The sequence below is a fragment of the Zalophus californianus genome, chromosome 6, assembly GCF_009762305.2.
Source record: "Zalophus californianus isolate mZalCal1 chromosome 6, mZalCal1.pri.v2, whole genome shotgun sequence".
Classification (NCBI taxonomy): domain Eukaryota; kingdom Metazoa; phylum Chordata; class Mammalia; order Carnivora; family Otariidae; genus Zalophus; species Zalophus californianus.
Window position 1 is genome coordinate 28,604,965 of NC_045600.1, and position 14,929 is coordinate 28,619,893.

At 40.4% G+C, this 14,929-nt stretch overlaps 1 protein-coding gene across 3 annotated transcripts in view; it reads left to right on the forward strand.

Annotated features, from left to right (window-relative positions):
- Nucleotides 1-14,929, forward strand: part of DPF3 (double PHD fingers 3) — a 246,733-nt gene that overhangs the window by 94,957 nt on the left and 136,847 nt on the right. For all 3 annotated transcript variants that reach the window (XR_003515591.1, XM_027569208.1, XM_027569209.1), the window contains exon 2: nt 7,283-7,443. Coding sequence is in view for 2 of the 3 variants with exons in the window: in XM_027569208.1 (XP_027425009.1) it covers nt 7,283-7,443 (161 nt within the window). In the remaining variant the exon portion in view is untranslated. The remainder of the gene's footprint in view (nt 1-7,282; nt 7,444-14,929) is intronic.

Genomic DNA, 14,929 nt, shown 5'->3' on the forward strand with positions numbered 1-14,929 from the left:
TCAGACTGCGTGGCATTTAAGTCATCATAGGAGTTTTAGGGTTCAAATTCTTCATCGGACTTGGCTTTTGCGAGGCAATACCCTCGTCCCCAAGGTGCCTTTCCTGAGATGTTATGAAGGTCAGAGTTACTGCCAGAGTGACTCAAAGAATGTCACGATCTTCTCCATAAATTTGCCTTCACCAGGTCTCTTGGATGTTTTGTGAGGGATGAGGCTTTCTGTGGGTGGGACTAGTCTACTATAGATTAGTGTTGCTTAGTCCATGCCTGCTGCCAGAAAAAAAAAGAAAAAATTCAGGAACAAACCCAGCCGAGTTAAAGTCAGTTAACTGGGCTTTCCTGCTCTGCCATTAGAATGTGGCCGAAAGGAGCATCACAAGGCCCTCTTGTTCTTCCCCTTGCTTTGGAGGCTGGGGAGCCATCCCTAGGTCAATGAGTCTCGTATGTCTCAGAATCACTGGGGGATCTATCAAAAATACAGATGTCTGGATTACATGCCAGACCACCGGAATCAGAATGTCACAGCCTCCCTGGCCCCCACCGATTCTGACGCAAACCAAAGTTGGAGAGCCACTCCCTAGACCATTCTCCTGGAGAGTCGGGTGTTGGGATTCTTGATAAGCACCGAAGCCTTATTTCCTGCATCAGCAGAGGAAGAGCTAGTCGTCCCGAGGTGGTCTGATGACAGCACAGTATTCAGTGAGCTTTTTGTAAAGTTCAGAGAAGGGGAATATTAGTTCTGTGTCTTGCAGAGTGGCGTGAATTTTGTAGATGGAGAAACGAAAATCTTGAGAGCTGAAGGGATTTTTTTAAGATGATAGGGAAAATTCAGTGAGATTTGAGCTTACAGGATATCCGTTTTCAGTTGGCCAAGCTTGTGCTCTGGAGAAGCCAGGTAACTTCAGGCTCACCTCATCTGCATGTGGAGAGTGTCCCAAGCATCTCTCAGCTGGAAGCTTCCATTAGGATGGCCTGACATCAGTATTTATCACGTGCTTCTATAGTCCCAGCGCTGGGCTTTGTTGGGTAACGTGGAAATATAGAACTCTTAGTTCCTGTCTTCAAGATTCCTATATTTTAGTTGGGTGGGGAGAGATAAGGAAGATGGTAGAGAATGGCCAAATACAACTGAGACAATCAGGCAGCTCCGAGAGGGCAGAGAGCAAACACTATTGGCAGGGATAACTGGTGTCCCGGAAGAGGCAGGCCTTCAGCCAGCCCTTGAACAGATTAAGATTAGCCAGGTCGGGGGCAAGAGGCAAGAATTTCAGGTGGGAGAAAGAACCTGACTAAGTATATTGTTGGGGTCCAGGGGTAGGTCTGTCTGATTCATATACACAAGAAGGTCAGACGAAGATTCATTCATTCATTCATTCATTCATTCATCATTCAACCCAACATGGCAAGCTCTGTGCTGGGCTTGGGGATAGAGCAGCAAACAAGCCAGGTGCTGTTTCTGTGTTTGGGCAGGCTTTGGACCTTTGGGATCATCATGCAACAGCTCTTCAGCTTACCTTGTTGCCTGAGGTTTGGCCTCAGCCACCCTCCTGCCTAAGGTTTTGGGACAGAGGTTTGGTTGTCGTCCACCAGCCTCAAAGACACTGCACCAGTGAGTGTGGTGTGTGTGTGTGTGTGTGTGTGTGTGTGTGTGTGTGTGTGTGTCTTGTGGGGGCCATCGACCAGCTGAAGCAGATGGTGTGCCACAAAGTGGCAGAAAATGCTCTTCTTTGGGGGAAGGAGAAAGGAACCACCGTTGATGAAAGGCATTTTCCTCTGGGTGCCAGAGGTTCCTTCTCATTTAATTCTCTCACAGACCTGAAGTAGGGGTTGTAGGAAGTAGAGCTGAGGCTTGGGGAGGGTAAGTAACCGGCCCCGGGGTTGTGTAGCCAGTCAGCCTTGGAGCTGGACTCAGATCTGCCTGATTCCAAGTCTCTGTTCTTTCTGTTCCACCCCAATCCCTCAGCTCTCCAAGGGCCCCGTCAGCCTCCAGAGGAAATTGGGCACCAGTGGGAGTCATCTTGCCTTCCATCCTGAGGAGTGAAAGACTAAAAACTGGGCTCCGGGGAGATTTCTTTTTGTCAGGATGGGGAGAAGAGCTGTAGTAATTATAGTCAGGGGACTGCTGCAGTAACCCAGGAGCTGGGTGTTGAGAACAGAATGGGAGTGGTTGCAGGCATTCTCTTGATTTTTTTTTTTTTTTTTTTTTTTGCAAATTGTGACTAGACATCCACGCAGTCTAAATCATCAACCTATAAGTGCAACAAATTGAAGACTGTCCAAATGGAAACACCTATCATAGGTATATGAGTTGTTGTTGAACGCAATTCATCTGTGTGCTGGGCTCCGTACTGGAGGCTGGGGATAAGTCAGGAAAAAGGCCAGGCTCACAGGGTTACTGGTACCCCTGGGCAGTTTAGCGCAAAGCCCGGTGGCTGTGTGCAGTGGCCCTGCAAATGTGGTCTCTACCCTCGTAGAGTTTAAAGTCTTGTAAAGAAGATAAACATTAAGCATGGCATGGAATTGAAATTGACCTTATGAATAGTGTTACTATTGCCATCTTTGTTAGAAGAGGACAGAGTGAGGGACGAAGGGGACTGGAGTCTTGCGCCACCATCCTCTACAGGCCTTTCTTCTTTTACATATCAGAAACACTGCCTTAGCTCAGGCTGCTATGACAGAATACCAGGGATTGAGTGGCTTAAACAACAGATATTTATTTACTTCTCCAGATATTTATGTCTGGAGGCTGTGAAGTCTAAGATTAGGGAGTCAGCGTGGTCTTGTTCTGGTGAGAAACTTCTTGGGTGTAGATGGCTGCCTTCTTGCTGTGTGCTCACCTGGCAGAGGGAGAGAGAGAGTGAAAGAGAGAGAGAGAGAGAGAGGTCGGTCCTTCTCCTATCTCTTCTTATAGGGGCACCAATCCCATTACCAGAGCTCCATCCTCATGAACTAATTACCTCCCAAAGGCCCCATCTCCAAATACTAGAACATTAGGGTGTTAGGGCTTCAGCACATGAATTTCAGGCGAAACAATTCAGTCCACAGCAAATACTCAACCTGGCTTTCTTTGAAGGGCAGCTTTAGGAACAGTGTCACCGCGAGGAAAACGAAGAGGTTCTTCCACCTTGCCAAATATTGCCCCCTGCTTGCTAGTTATTATAAAATGCTTTCCACAGCACAGTTAGAGTTAAATACATTTAAATGCAAACAGGAGGAAGTTAGCATATTGGTGTCAATGAGTCTTAATATGTGTTTGTGGGCCGTGGTGCAAGTGTGGGCAGTTGGGTGAGACAGCAGGAAATCCAGGTGCCCACAGAGAGGAGGAGGGGCCCATGGTGGGGAAGGAGGGGCCAGAGATCCTGCCACAGGCTAGGGCTTCTTGTTATCTCTGCTTATCTCTGTTTATGTGCACAAATAGCAATGATGGGCCAAGGTCCTGTTTTTACAGTCAAAGGGGACTGGTGGCCATGCAGCAGGAATGGACAGAAGAGGCGACTTCCTGAGAAATGAAAGAATCCAATGCCAGAAGGGATGAAGGAAAGGGAAGGGTCAAGGACATCTTGCTGGGGAAATATGGGGTTCTCTTAGGCGCCCCCCCTCCCCAACTTCAGGAGAATGGAGACTCTGGGGAGGGAGCAGGCTTCTGGCAGGAGATGAGGAATTTGCTTTTGGACACGTGTTTGGGGTATGGCAGGACACCTGTTCTTGGGTCAGAACACAGGACCAGAGGGACAGTGAAGAGGGAGGGGCCCCAGGTGTCTGGGTTGGGGGTTTGGATCTGAGAGTCAGCTCAGGCCAGTGGATATGGAATCGAAGAGAACAGGCAAGGTGTTGAGAGAGAGAGGTGGAAGCATGAAGAAGAAAGGGGGCAGAGGGTCTTGGAGGGGCTGTGATGGGCTCTGAAAAGCACATCTGGAGCCTAGTTGGAATCATTTCAGAGAAGTCTTACTTGTACCCCAACGCATCCTCTTTGGTTCCCTGGAATCCATTTTTTCCACAGATATGCTCAAGGAGGGTCACTGGAAAGCTCTGAGAACTATGGCTCCCTTACTCCAGATTTGCTCGCTGAGGGATCTCACCCCTCATGGCACCCCCAGAACGGGGCAGCCAACGCTGCTCCAAGCTGCAGGCCGTGGGGGACAGAGCCCAGCAATGTGTCCCGCTGTGCTGCTCCTGCTTTTGATTGCAGCCTCAGGTAGCCTGAATGAGGATGTTGATGAGAACATCATTCTACTCTGCCTCGTGTGAGCTTCTTCCAGCCCAAGACATCTATCAGCCCGCGGTAACCCAGCCCCCTTGGTTTGATGCAGACAGGTGACGGCCCAGGCTGGGTGACCCAGCCTGGGACATGCTGGTCACCGCCCACTGCCAGCCTTGCCCACCCCCCCAACAACTTGAATGCAAATGTCACCCCCCCGGGATCCTATCATTGTGGGAGTTTTTTTTTTTTTTTTTTTTTTAAGAAATCCCATATTGAAAAGGACATTTGTCCTCTCTCCTGTTTAAATTGCTTTCCACGGGTTAGGGAGAACTGGCCATCGATTTTCTTCTCGAGAGCAGTACAAGCCCCGTGAAGATTTTGGCTAATTAACTTTCAGAGACGTTCTGCTTGAATTTATCAAAAAGGCTGAAGTCTCTTTTCTCCTCCCGTATCTTGAAAAAGGCTTTAAACTTTTGTTTCCAAGTCGCTGCCAACGCCTGGTCTGTTTAAAAGTGACTTCCCTGGAGACAGGGGCAGGGAGGGTGTTGGATGTCACATTTTTGCAGGTTCAATCTTTAATACAGTTGTTCCAGTCTGGAGAAGGGTTTCTCTGTTTACGTAAGAGAGGTATTGTTCACACAAAGATTACATTTAAAAATACACGTCCCCCTGCCCCACCCCCCCTAGCATGCCTGTTACTAATAACATCGCATGTTACGGAAAGTGGAAAGTTTTTAAGATGAAATTAATTTTCACCCAGCACACCACTTTGTTTGACTTTCTCGTTCCATTCGATGTGGGGCATGGACTTGGCCAAACTCACTTTTCATTTTCAGCAACTTCCCTTTCTTGTCCTTCTCTTTGGGATGTTGGAAGCAAGTTAGGAGCGTATCAGGTAAAGTCTAATTTGAGATCCTGCTGTCGTTTTCTTTTATCCCGGCTTCCAGAATTTGTTTTGAAGATGGAGACCTTCTCTCCAGTCTAGAGTTCTAGTGTGCCATTTGCTTGGCTTATGGATTCTCTTTCAGCAGAATTTCTGGGGTTGGAAGAGTTAACATATATTTTGGCCATCTGCCAAAAGATCCTGGGAAACCAGATGACTGTTTTTCACATCGGACACCTCTCTGTTGCGTGTTCTTGTCACTTCTCATCAATGTGGTGCAGCTGGTCGCTGTTTCATGAAGGAGCTGGAGCATCCAGGATGCCCCGGATGGGGCTGTGTGTCATCTTGGCTGCGCTGAGCTGTCTGGGAAAGTTCTGTCGCCCTGGGCTTTAGCAGTGGAGGCATTGAAGCCGGTGGGACACAAATGTGAACGCTTTGTAGGAAATGGTTCTTTATTTTTGGTCAATCTCATGATCCTTGTTACCATCTTTGATTACATCAGCTCATGTTCCGTTTTATAGCATTTTAATAGGCTTCCATCCCCCCAATTCATTTCCAGCTGTGTGGCTATTATAATTTGATTACAGTTTGGTTTTGCACCTGCTAGGACACTTTCTGAGCACGTTATGCCTTCCTTGTGAGGCTGAAGACGTTTAGAGCGGGAAAAGGAGCAAAGGGGCTTTTTTTTTGTTTTGTTTTTTTTAAGAGGTATGTCAATAAGTAATTTCCAAAAGATGCCTCAGAAGCTTCAATGGTTGTATCCTCCCAGAATAAGAAATTTGCTTTAAATTCTTTGGTAGACTCTAACCTGCTGATTTTTTTTTTAAGAGTATAGAAAAATCCCTCTAAAATTTTGCTTTCTTTAGTTCTCTAAATATTTTGGTTAAGGAATATATTATTTTTAACTTTGGGACTTTGTCACTCTGATTTTGGCTTCTTCTAATCTACATAGAACCAAAACAAAGGGACATTCATAATGTCGCTTCAGAATGAGCTACTTGATTCTCCCTTCTGGCCCAACAATCCCTGTGGCTCCTCCCATTTCTGCCTTTCCCCACGGCTCCCCACAAAGAAGTGCAAGTCTACCTGGCAGAGGTTAGGTTATGACATTTGTATTTCCTTGAGACAATTATTAACCTCCAACATGTGCCTGTCTTTTATTTGTTAGGTATTTGATCTCACTGATTTTTTTTTCTTTACATTTGATCAGTTTTACCAATGTTATATTTTTGGTCTTTGAAAAGGACACTATCTTAAAATTAGTAGCATGACCACATGTCCAAGGATACCAAAGATTCAGGAACATAAAATTTACTGTGCTTAATCAGATCACCCCTCCAACAAATCAGAAAGGTCTTTCTATTTGTGTTTTAGATCCCAGGGATTAAATTATCTTGAATTCAAAATTCAGCTCTTATTACAAATGCTTCCTTTGTTTTCGGTTAGAACGTTATTTTTCTTTAAGTGTGTGGTTTTAAAAGATTGGTGCATTGTATTGAATGGAGCACTGGGTGTTATACGCAAACAATGAATCATGGAACACTACATCAAAAACTAAATATGTACTATATGGTGATTAACATAACATAATAAAATAAAAAGAAATAAAAGATTGGTGCATGCCTCTCTTCACCTCCTTTCACCACAATAGCTCTATTTTTAGGGGATATTTCCTCTGTCCTTCTAGTCTGTGTTTATATTGGTGTTTCTCTTCTGTTGTACTGGAAAGCCATGCTTTCCATGCTGGTGTTTTGGGTTCATTCTAGAGTGCTTTTGCTGGCAATTATTGAGAACAAAGTGTGGCTAATGGAGGATGTTAATGAAGGGACTCTAGAAGCCTGAGCTCCTGGTAGAACCCAGGTAGAAGACTGTTCCAGAGCCACCTCTATCCTGGAACAGGACCTCATGCTTCCTGGAACAGGGACTTGTCACTTTTACTGGTGGTTTATCTAGGGGCCCTAGGCTCTTTGTTAAAGGGGATTCTAAATTCCCTGGTGGATTTGGTATGGGAAATAGAACCTGATTGAGACCTGACTCCAAGTTGGATTTTGCCCCTTGGCAAGGCTCTTGGACCTCATCGCCTGGGTCTTCATAACTCCATCATTTCCCCAGGGAGGGAGGTGGGTAACATGAGTTTCCCTCTGTGCGCACTTCCATTTTTCCCTGGCCTCACTCCTCTTCTCTTCCTCTCCCGGGCAGGCTTGGGGACCAGTTCTACAAGGAAGCCATTGAGCACTGCCGCAGCTATAATTCGCGGCTCTGCGCAGAGCGCAGTGTGCGCCTCCCCTTTCTGGACTCGCAGACCGGGGTGGCCCAGAACAACTGCTACATCTGGATGGAGAAGAGGCACCGCGGCCCAGGTGAGCCACGCCCCCCGGCACGTGCGCACGTTGCGCACGTTCTGGCTGTTAGTCTGGATGCAGGAGGACCAGACAGCCCTCGGGAATCTCTGCAGGGTGGCCGGGGAAGGGCAGGCTGTTCCGCAGGCCTGGGAGACTCTCAAGAACCTCAACCAACCATTTTCCTAGCTCTTGGCGCATGTTCCAAGGGTGGTGTGGGGCAGAGAAGCCACATTGGGGGGAAGGCAGCGGCCGAGTGGAAGAACTCAGGCTTTAGCCCCCAAAAAGGGAAGACTGAGGACGTGACAGCCATCTTCATCTTTTGCCCTTTTGTAGCTTAGTGGTTATAAGCTGGCAATCCGCAGTCAGATCTGGGTTTGAGGCTTGGCTCCATCATCACACCTCTCTCCCTCGGGTTCCTCACCTGTAAAATGGGAATAATAATAGTATTTACTTTAGGATTTTGTCAGGATTAAATGGAAATATTCATAAAAGGTTTGAATTCATAATGAGTTAGCACATAGTAAGTATGTGCTCCAAAGATGCTGGCTATTAATGTTGATATTACTATTATTATTACTATGACACTAATCTTCTAGACACCAGAGAACAGAATAAAAACCAATGGGCAGAGATTAGAGAGGCAACCAAAGTAATGCCAGTTTTCTGGCTCTATATGGGTATATTTAAAAACTTTTTATTATGAAAAATTTCAAACCCATACAAAAGTGGAGAGAATAGTAAAATGAGTGTGCATGTATTAATTACCCAGTGTCAACAATGATCAACTCATGGCCAATCTTGTTTCATTTATACTCATCGCCCACTTCCCTCCTTGACCCTTGGTTATTTTGAGGTAAATCCAAGGCAACATATTATTTTGTCTGTAAATTTTTCAGGATGTATCTGTAAATGGCAATGACATAAACAAATCCACAATAGCTATCAAAGCTCCAACTTAACAATAAGACATTAATAGAATAAAATATTTGTTCAACATTTATTTCCCCCTGTAGTTGAAATCAGAACCCAAAGAGGATCCCTACATTGTAATTGGCTGATGTGTTTCTTCAATCATTTAAATCTGTAGGTCTTGGGGTGTGTGTGTGTGTGTGTGTGTGTGTGTGTGTGTGTGTGTGTATCTGTCTCTCTCCCCCTTGCATGTTATTTGTGGAAGAAACTGGGTTGTTTGCGCTGTAGGGTTTCCCAGAGTCTGGATTTTCTGATTGCATCCCCATGGTGTTATTCCTGTGAATTGGTAGTTAGGACTAGAGACTTGAGCAGATTCAAGTTCAGCTTTTTTGGGCAAGAACAACTCCGAAGTGGTGGTGTGTACTTCCATCACGAGGCTCATGTTGCCTGGTTATCTCTCTTTTACTGATGTTAGCAGCCTTCCATGATAGTTGACTAGATTCTTTATTCAGTTAAGGGCTGCAAAAAGGTAACATTCAATTCGAGGGCTGTCACTATTTTTTCATTTATGAGCTCTATAACTTCTATAAAGAGAAACATCTCCTCATTAAAATTTTGGTTGTTGTGAGGTATAGTTCACCTATGAAAGGTGGGATAAATAATTTTGCCTTTATTTACCAGTTTATTTTATTTTATTTTTCATCGTAAGTGTACTCTTTAATCCCCATCCCCTATTTCACCCCCCTCACCTCCTTTCTGCTAACCAACAGTTTGTTCTCTGAGGTTAAGAGTCTGTTTCTTGGTTTGTCTCTCTTTCTTTCTCTTTTTTTTCTTTGCTTGTGTGTTTTGTTTCTTAAATTGCACATATGAGTAAGATCATCATTTGTCTTTCTCTGACGGACTTATTTTAATTTAGCATTGTACTCTCTAGCTCCATCCATGTTGTTACAAATGGCAAGATTTCATTCTTTTTATAAGTGAATAATATTCCGTTGTGTATATATACCACTTCTTCTGTACCCATTCATCTGTCGATGGACATTTGGGCTGCTTCTATAATTTGGCTATTGTAAATAATGTATTTACCAGTTTTCAAAATAATGAGTTGGTTCCCTAGTATTTACCAAAGGTGATCAATAAAGTTATTATTTTGTTGAGTACCATCATGGATTCACAGATTTAAATGCACTGGGTACATTTTAATCCGTTGTAGCTATTATTCTTTTTTGTTGCTTCTATTGTCCCATCTTTGGCCAGTAGGGGTTTGGGCCAATGTTGGTGTTTTGAAAGAATCCCAGTAGTTTCAGATAACTACCTTGCTATCCTGGTATTAAGACAGATGTTTTAGGCTCATCTTCCTGCCCAGACCTGGGATCAGATATTTCTCTAAGAAATCCTGTTGCCTTTTTGTAGGAAATGTTATTTAAAGACCATAATCTGGTGGTGCTCATTGTTCCTGGGTCGGTTGCTGTTTCTAGGACTTTTTAGTGAGTGGATCTAAGAAATATGATTTCTTCTCTGAAAGGAGAAAATACACCTGTATTTCCTATTCAATTCAGTTTTATACAGTTTTTACTTAACTATCCTAACTGTGTGTCTCCTTTCTCCCACACCAAAAAAAATCCTGGCTCTTAATGATGCTGACATAATGACTTATTTGCTTTATCCCAAAACATACACAACCAGAGTATCAGAATAAAATGAGACTTCCAACAATGAAATTACTGAAAATGGTTTCTTCTTCTACTCCTCCTCCTTCTTTTTGTAATTCTTTTTGTCCTTAAGGTATTGCCCACTAAGGACGTAGAGTCCAATGACTGTGTTTTAAGGTCACTTGAAAGAGTTCCTCTGAGTGGTTGTGCCACGAACTGAATACACAGTTGGATTTGTTTCATTTTGCTTTCACTTATTAGGTATTCCTTTATTTTTTTTGAATTTCGTACAATTTCTTTGTCTTTTTAAAATTGGTTTTTATTTTGAAATAATTGTAGATACACAGGAAGCTGAAAACATAGTACAGAGAGATCCCCCATATCCCCCACCCAATTTCCCCCAATGGGTACTTCTTATATAGTCATAGCACAATCTGGAAACCAGAAAATTTGATATTGGCAAAATGTGTGTGCAGAGTTCAATGCCATTTTATCACACATATAGATTTGTGGAACCACTCTATAATCAAGATATAAAACTGTTCCATCACCACAAAGATCTCCCTCATCTCTACCCCTTTATAATCATACTCACCTGCCCCCTCATCATTTTAATACGTTTACAGTGTCTTAAACATTTCCTCTACACACACTGAAAACCACAGCAGAACTGTTAACTTAGAAAACTTAAGAAAGTGTCTATTGTATTTACTCATATTTTTATTCTTTCATTGTTCTTTCTTCCTTCCTGATGTTCCAAGAGACCTTCTTTCATAATTCCTTTCTAATTAAGTACTTTCTTTAGCCATTCTTTTAAAGTCGATCTACTGGTAACAACTTATCTTAAGTTTTCTTTCTTCTGAGAATGTCCTGATTTTTTTTCCCTTCATTCCTGAAGGATATTTTTGTTGGATATAAAATTCTGGGTTGCTAGTCCTTTTATTTTAGCATTTGAAAAATGTTTTGCATTTCCTTTGGGATGTGATGAGGTTTGTGATGAGACATTTGCTGTTATTCAAATTCTTGTCCTTTATAAGTGAGGTGTTGGGGCGCCTGGGTGTCTGAGTCGTTAAGCATCTGCTTTCGGCTCAGGTCCTGAGTCCTGGGATTGAGCCCCACATCGGGCTCCCTGATCAGTGGGAGGCCTGCTTCTCCCTCTCCCACTCCCCCTGCTTGTGTTCCCTCTCTCGCTGTGTCTCTCTCTGTCCAATAAATAAATGAAATCTTTAAAAAAAAATAAGTGAGGTGTCATTTCTCTGTCACGCTTTCAAGACTTTGTCTTTAGTTCTCAAAAATTTGATTTTGATATGTTTTGGTGTGGATTTGTTTGAGTTTACCCTTTTTGGAATTCACTCAGCCTCTGGAATCTGTAGATTTGTATCTTTTGCCAAATTTAGGAAAATTTCAGGGTGCCTGGGTGGCTCAGTTGTTAAGTGTCTGCCTTTGGCTCAGGTCATGATCCCAGGGTCCTGGGATCAAGCCCCACATCGGGCTCCCTGCTTGGCGGGAAGCCTGCTTCTCCCTCTCCCACTCCCCCTGCTTGGTTCCTGCTCTTGCTATCTTTCTGTCAAATAAATAAATAAAATCTTAAAAAAAATTTAGGAAAATTTCAGCTATTATTTTTTTGAATATATGTTTAGCCCCACTCTCTTTCCCTTATCCTTCTGGAACTCTACTAACACAGTTTTTAGATTTTTTGTTATACCCCACAAACCCCCCAGGCTCTGTTTTTTGTTTTTGTTGTTGTTGTTGCTGTTTTTGTTGTTTGTTTTGTTTTTAGTCTGTTTTCTCTCTGTTGCTCAGGGTTATTTTTATTTTTCTCTCTTCAATTTCACTGCTTCTTCTATTCTCTACATTTGTTATTGTTGTTTTATTTTGTTTTTCAGTTTTATAATTTCCACTTGGTTCTTCTTTATATCTTCCATTTCTTTGTGGAGACTTTAAATGTTTTCATTTGTTTCAAGTGTTCACGATTATTTGTTGAAACGTGTTTATGATGCCTCCTTTGAAATCTTAATTCAGATAATTAGGATTCAGGATTGATATTTCTAATAATTCTATCAGAATATTGTCAGGTTAGAATTATCTGGCAATTCTAATATTGGTGTTGATATGTTATCTTTTATCTCATTCAAGTTGAGAGTTTCCTGGTTCTTCACATGAGTGATTTTGATTGAATCTTGGACATTTTGGCCATGATGTTATAAGACTCTATATGTTATTTGGTAAAGTGTGCACATCTTTTAGCCATTTAAAAATTGCAGTTTAAAAAAAATTGAAATTTATTTGACATACAACGTTGTGTCTATTTAAGGTGTACAACATGTTAAATTTATACACTTATAAATTATAATATGATCACCATTGTAATGATAATTATCAGCTCTATCACATTACATAATAATCCTTTTTTTAGTGGTTGGAATAATTGAGTTCTAATATCTTAGCAAGTTTGGTGATTATAATATAATATTGTTATCTATATTCTCTATACTCTGTATTAGATCTCTAGGGGGATTTGTTTGTTTTCTTATTATTAAATTTTCATAGATTCAAGACCTTTATCTGATATATGCTTTGCAAATATTTTTTCCCAGTCTATGGCTTATATTTTCATTATCTTAACAGTATCTTTCAAAGAGCAGATATTTTAAATTTTGATTAAGTACAAATTTATCAATTTGTTATTTTATGAATTGAGATTTTGTTGTTGTATGTAAGAAATTATTGCTCAATCCAAGGTCAAGCAATATTTGTTTTTTTTTTTCCTAGAAGTTTTATGATTGTGGGTTTTATACTTAGGTCTATGGTCCATTTTGAATTAATTTTAAAATATAATTTGAGATACAGATTCAAGTTTGTCTTTTTTCAGATAGATATCTAATTGTTCCATCATAATTTGTTGAAAAGACTAGACTTTCTCAACTGAATTGCCTTTGTACCTTTGTCAAAAATTAAATGTTCATATGTATGTGGGTCTATTTCTGGACATTCAGTTTTGTTTCATTGGTCTGTTTGTCTTTCCTCACACTAATATCATACTGTCTTGATTACTGTATTTTTGTAATGCTTTTTGAAATCAGGTAGTGTTAGCCCTCTAAATTTGTTTTTCTTTTTCTAAGTTATTTTGGCTATTCTAATGTCCTTTGCATTGCTACATGAATTTTACAGTCAGTTTGTCCATTTTTACAAAAACTCTGCTGGGATTTTGATTGGGATTATGTGGAATCTGTAGATCAGTTTTGGGTAAAATGAACAATTCTCAGTGCTGAGTCTTACAGTCCCTGAATATAACATCTCTCTCCATTTGTTGTCTTCTTTAATTTAATTTTTCCCATTGATGATTTTTAGTTTTTCGTCTATAGATATTTCCCATTTTTGTCAGCTTTATCTCTAAGTATTTAATATTTTTGATACTATTGTAATTGGTTTTAAAAAATTTCAATTTCTGATTATTCTTTGTTATTTTACAGAAATACAGTGGATTTTGTATATTCATTGTGTATCCTGCAACCTTGCTATGTTAATTTATTCTAACATCTTTCTGTAGATTCCACAGCATTTTCTACATAGTTGATTGTTGTTAGTGAAAGAGAAAACTTTTCTTTTCGATATGGATGACTTTTATTTATCTTACCTGTCAGTTGCACTGGCTAGAATGTCTAGTATAATATTAAGAAAAAGTGTTTAGAGTGGACATCCTTATGTTGTTCCTGATCTTAAGGGAAAAACATTCATTTTTTTTTCATTATTAAATATGATGCTAGCTGTGGGCATTTTGTAGTTGCTTTTTATTAGACTGAGGATGTGCTTATTGCTAGTTTGAGAGTTTTAAATCAGGAATTGATGTTGGATTTTATTAACTGATTTTTCTGAGTCTGTTGAGATGATCATGTGATTTTTCTTTTGTAGTTTGTTAACATGTTGAGTGACATTGATTGATATTTGAATTTTAAACTAACATCGCCTTCCTAGATAAACCCCACTTTGTCATGATGTATTATCTGTTTTATATATCATCAGATTCACTTTGCTAAAGTTTTATTAGAGGTTTTGCATCTATGTTTATGAGAGGCATTTATCTATAGTTTTCTTTACTTGTTGTGTCTGTATCTGGTTTGGGTATCGGGATGATGTTAGCCTCATTTAATGAGTTGGGAAATATTTCTTCCTTTTCAGGTTTCTGGAAGAGTTTATGTAGAATTTGTATTTTTTTCCTTAAAATGTTTTACAGCATTTACCAGTGAATTCATCTGGGCCTGGCAATTTCTTTGTAGGAATATTTTTAAAACTACAAATTTAATGTCTTTAATAGATATTTAGGTTATTCGTTTTATATTGAGTGAGTTTTGGCAGTTTGTGACTTCATGGAATTTGTCCATTTCATCTAAGTTGTCAAAATTAGTTGTACAACGCTGTTCATACCATTAGTATATTATTCTTTTAATAACTGTAAAACCTTGTGATATATTCTCTCTTATTCCTTATGTTGGTAATTTGAATTTTCTTTTTCATCTAATCAGTCTAGCTGGAGGTTTATCAATTTTATTAATCTTCTCAAAGAAATAGCTTTTGATGTAATAGATTTTTTCCATTTTTTTCTGTTTTCTATTTTATGTTTTCTGTTCTGATATTTGTTTTTTTTTCTTTCTTTTACTTACTTTGGATTTAATTTACTCTTCTATTTCTTCTATTATTTCTTCAGGTAGAAACTGAGGTCATTGGTTTGAGACTGTTCTTCTTTTCTACTATAGGTGGTTTCTAACATAAGTTTACCCCAAATATAAATACCACGTTAGCCTCATTTTACAAATGTCGATACTGTATTTTCATTGTCATTCAATTAAAAATGTTTTCTAATTTGTCTTTCGAGTTCTTATTTTACCTATGGATTATTTAGAAGTGTGTTATTTAGTTTCTAAACATTTGGGGGATTTTCCAAC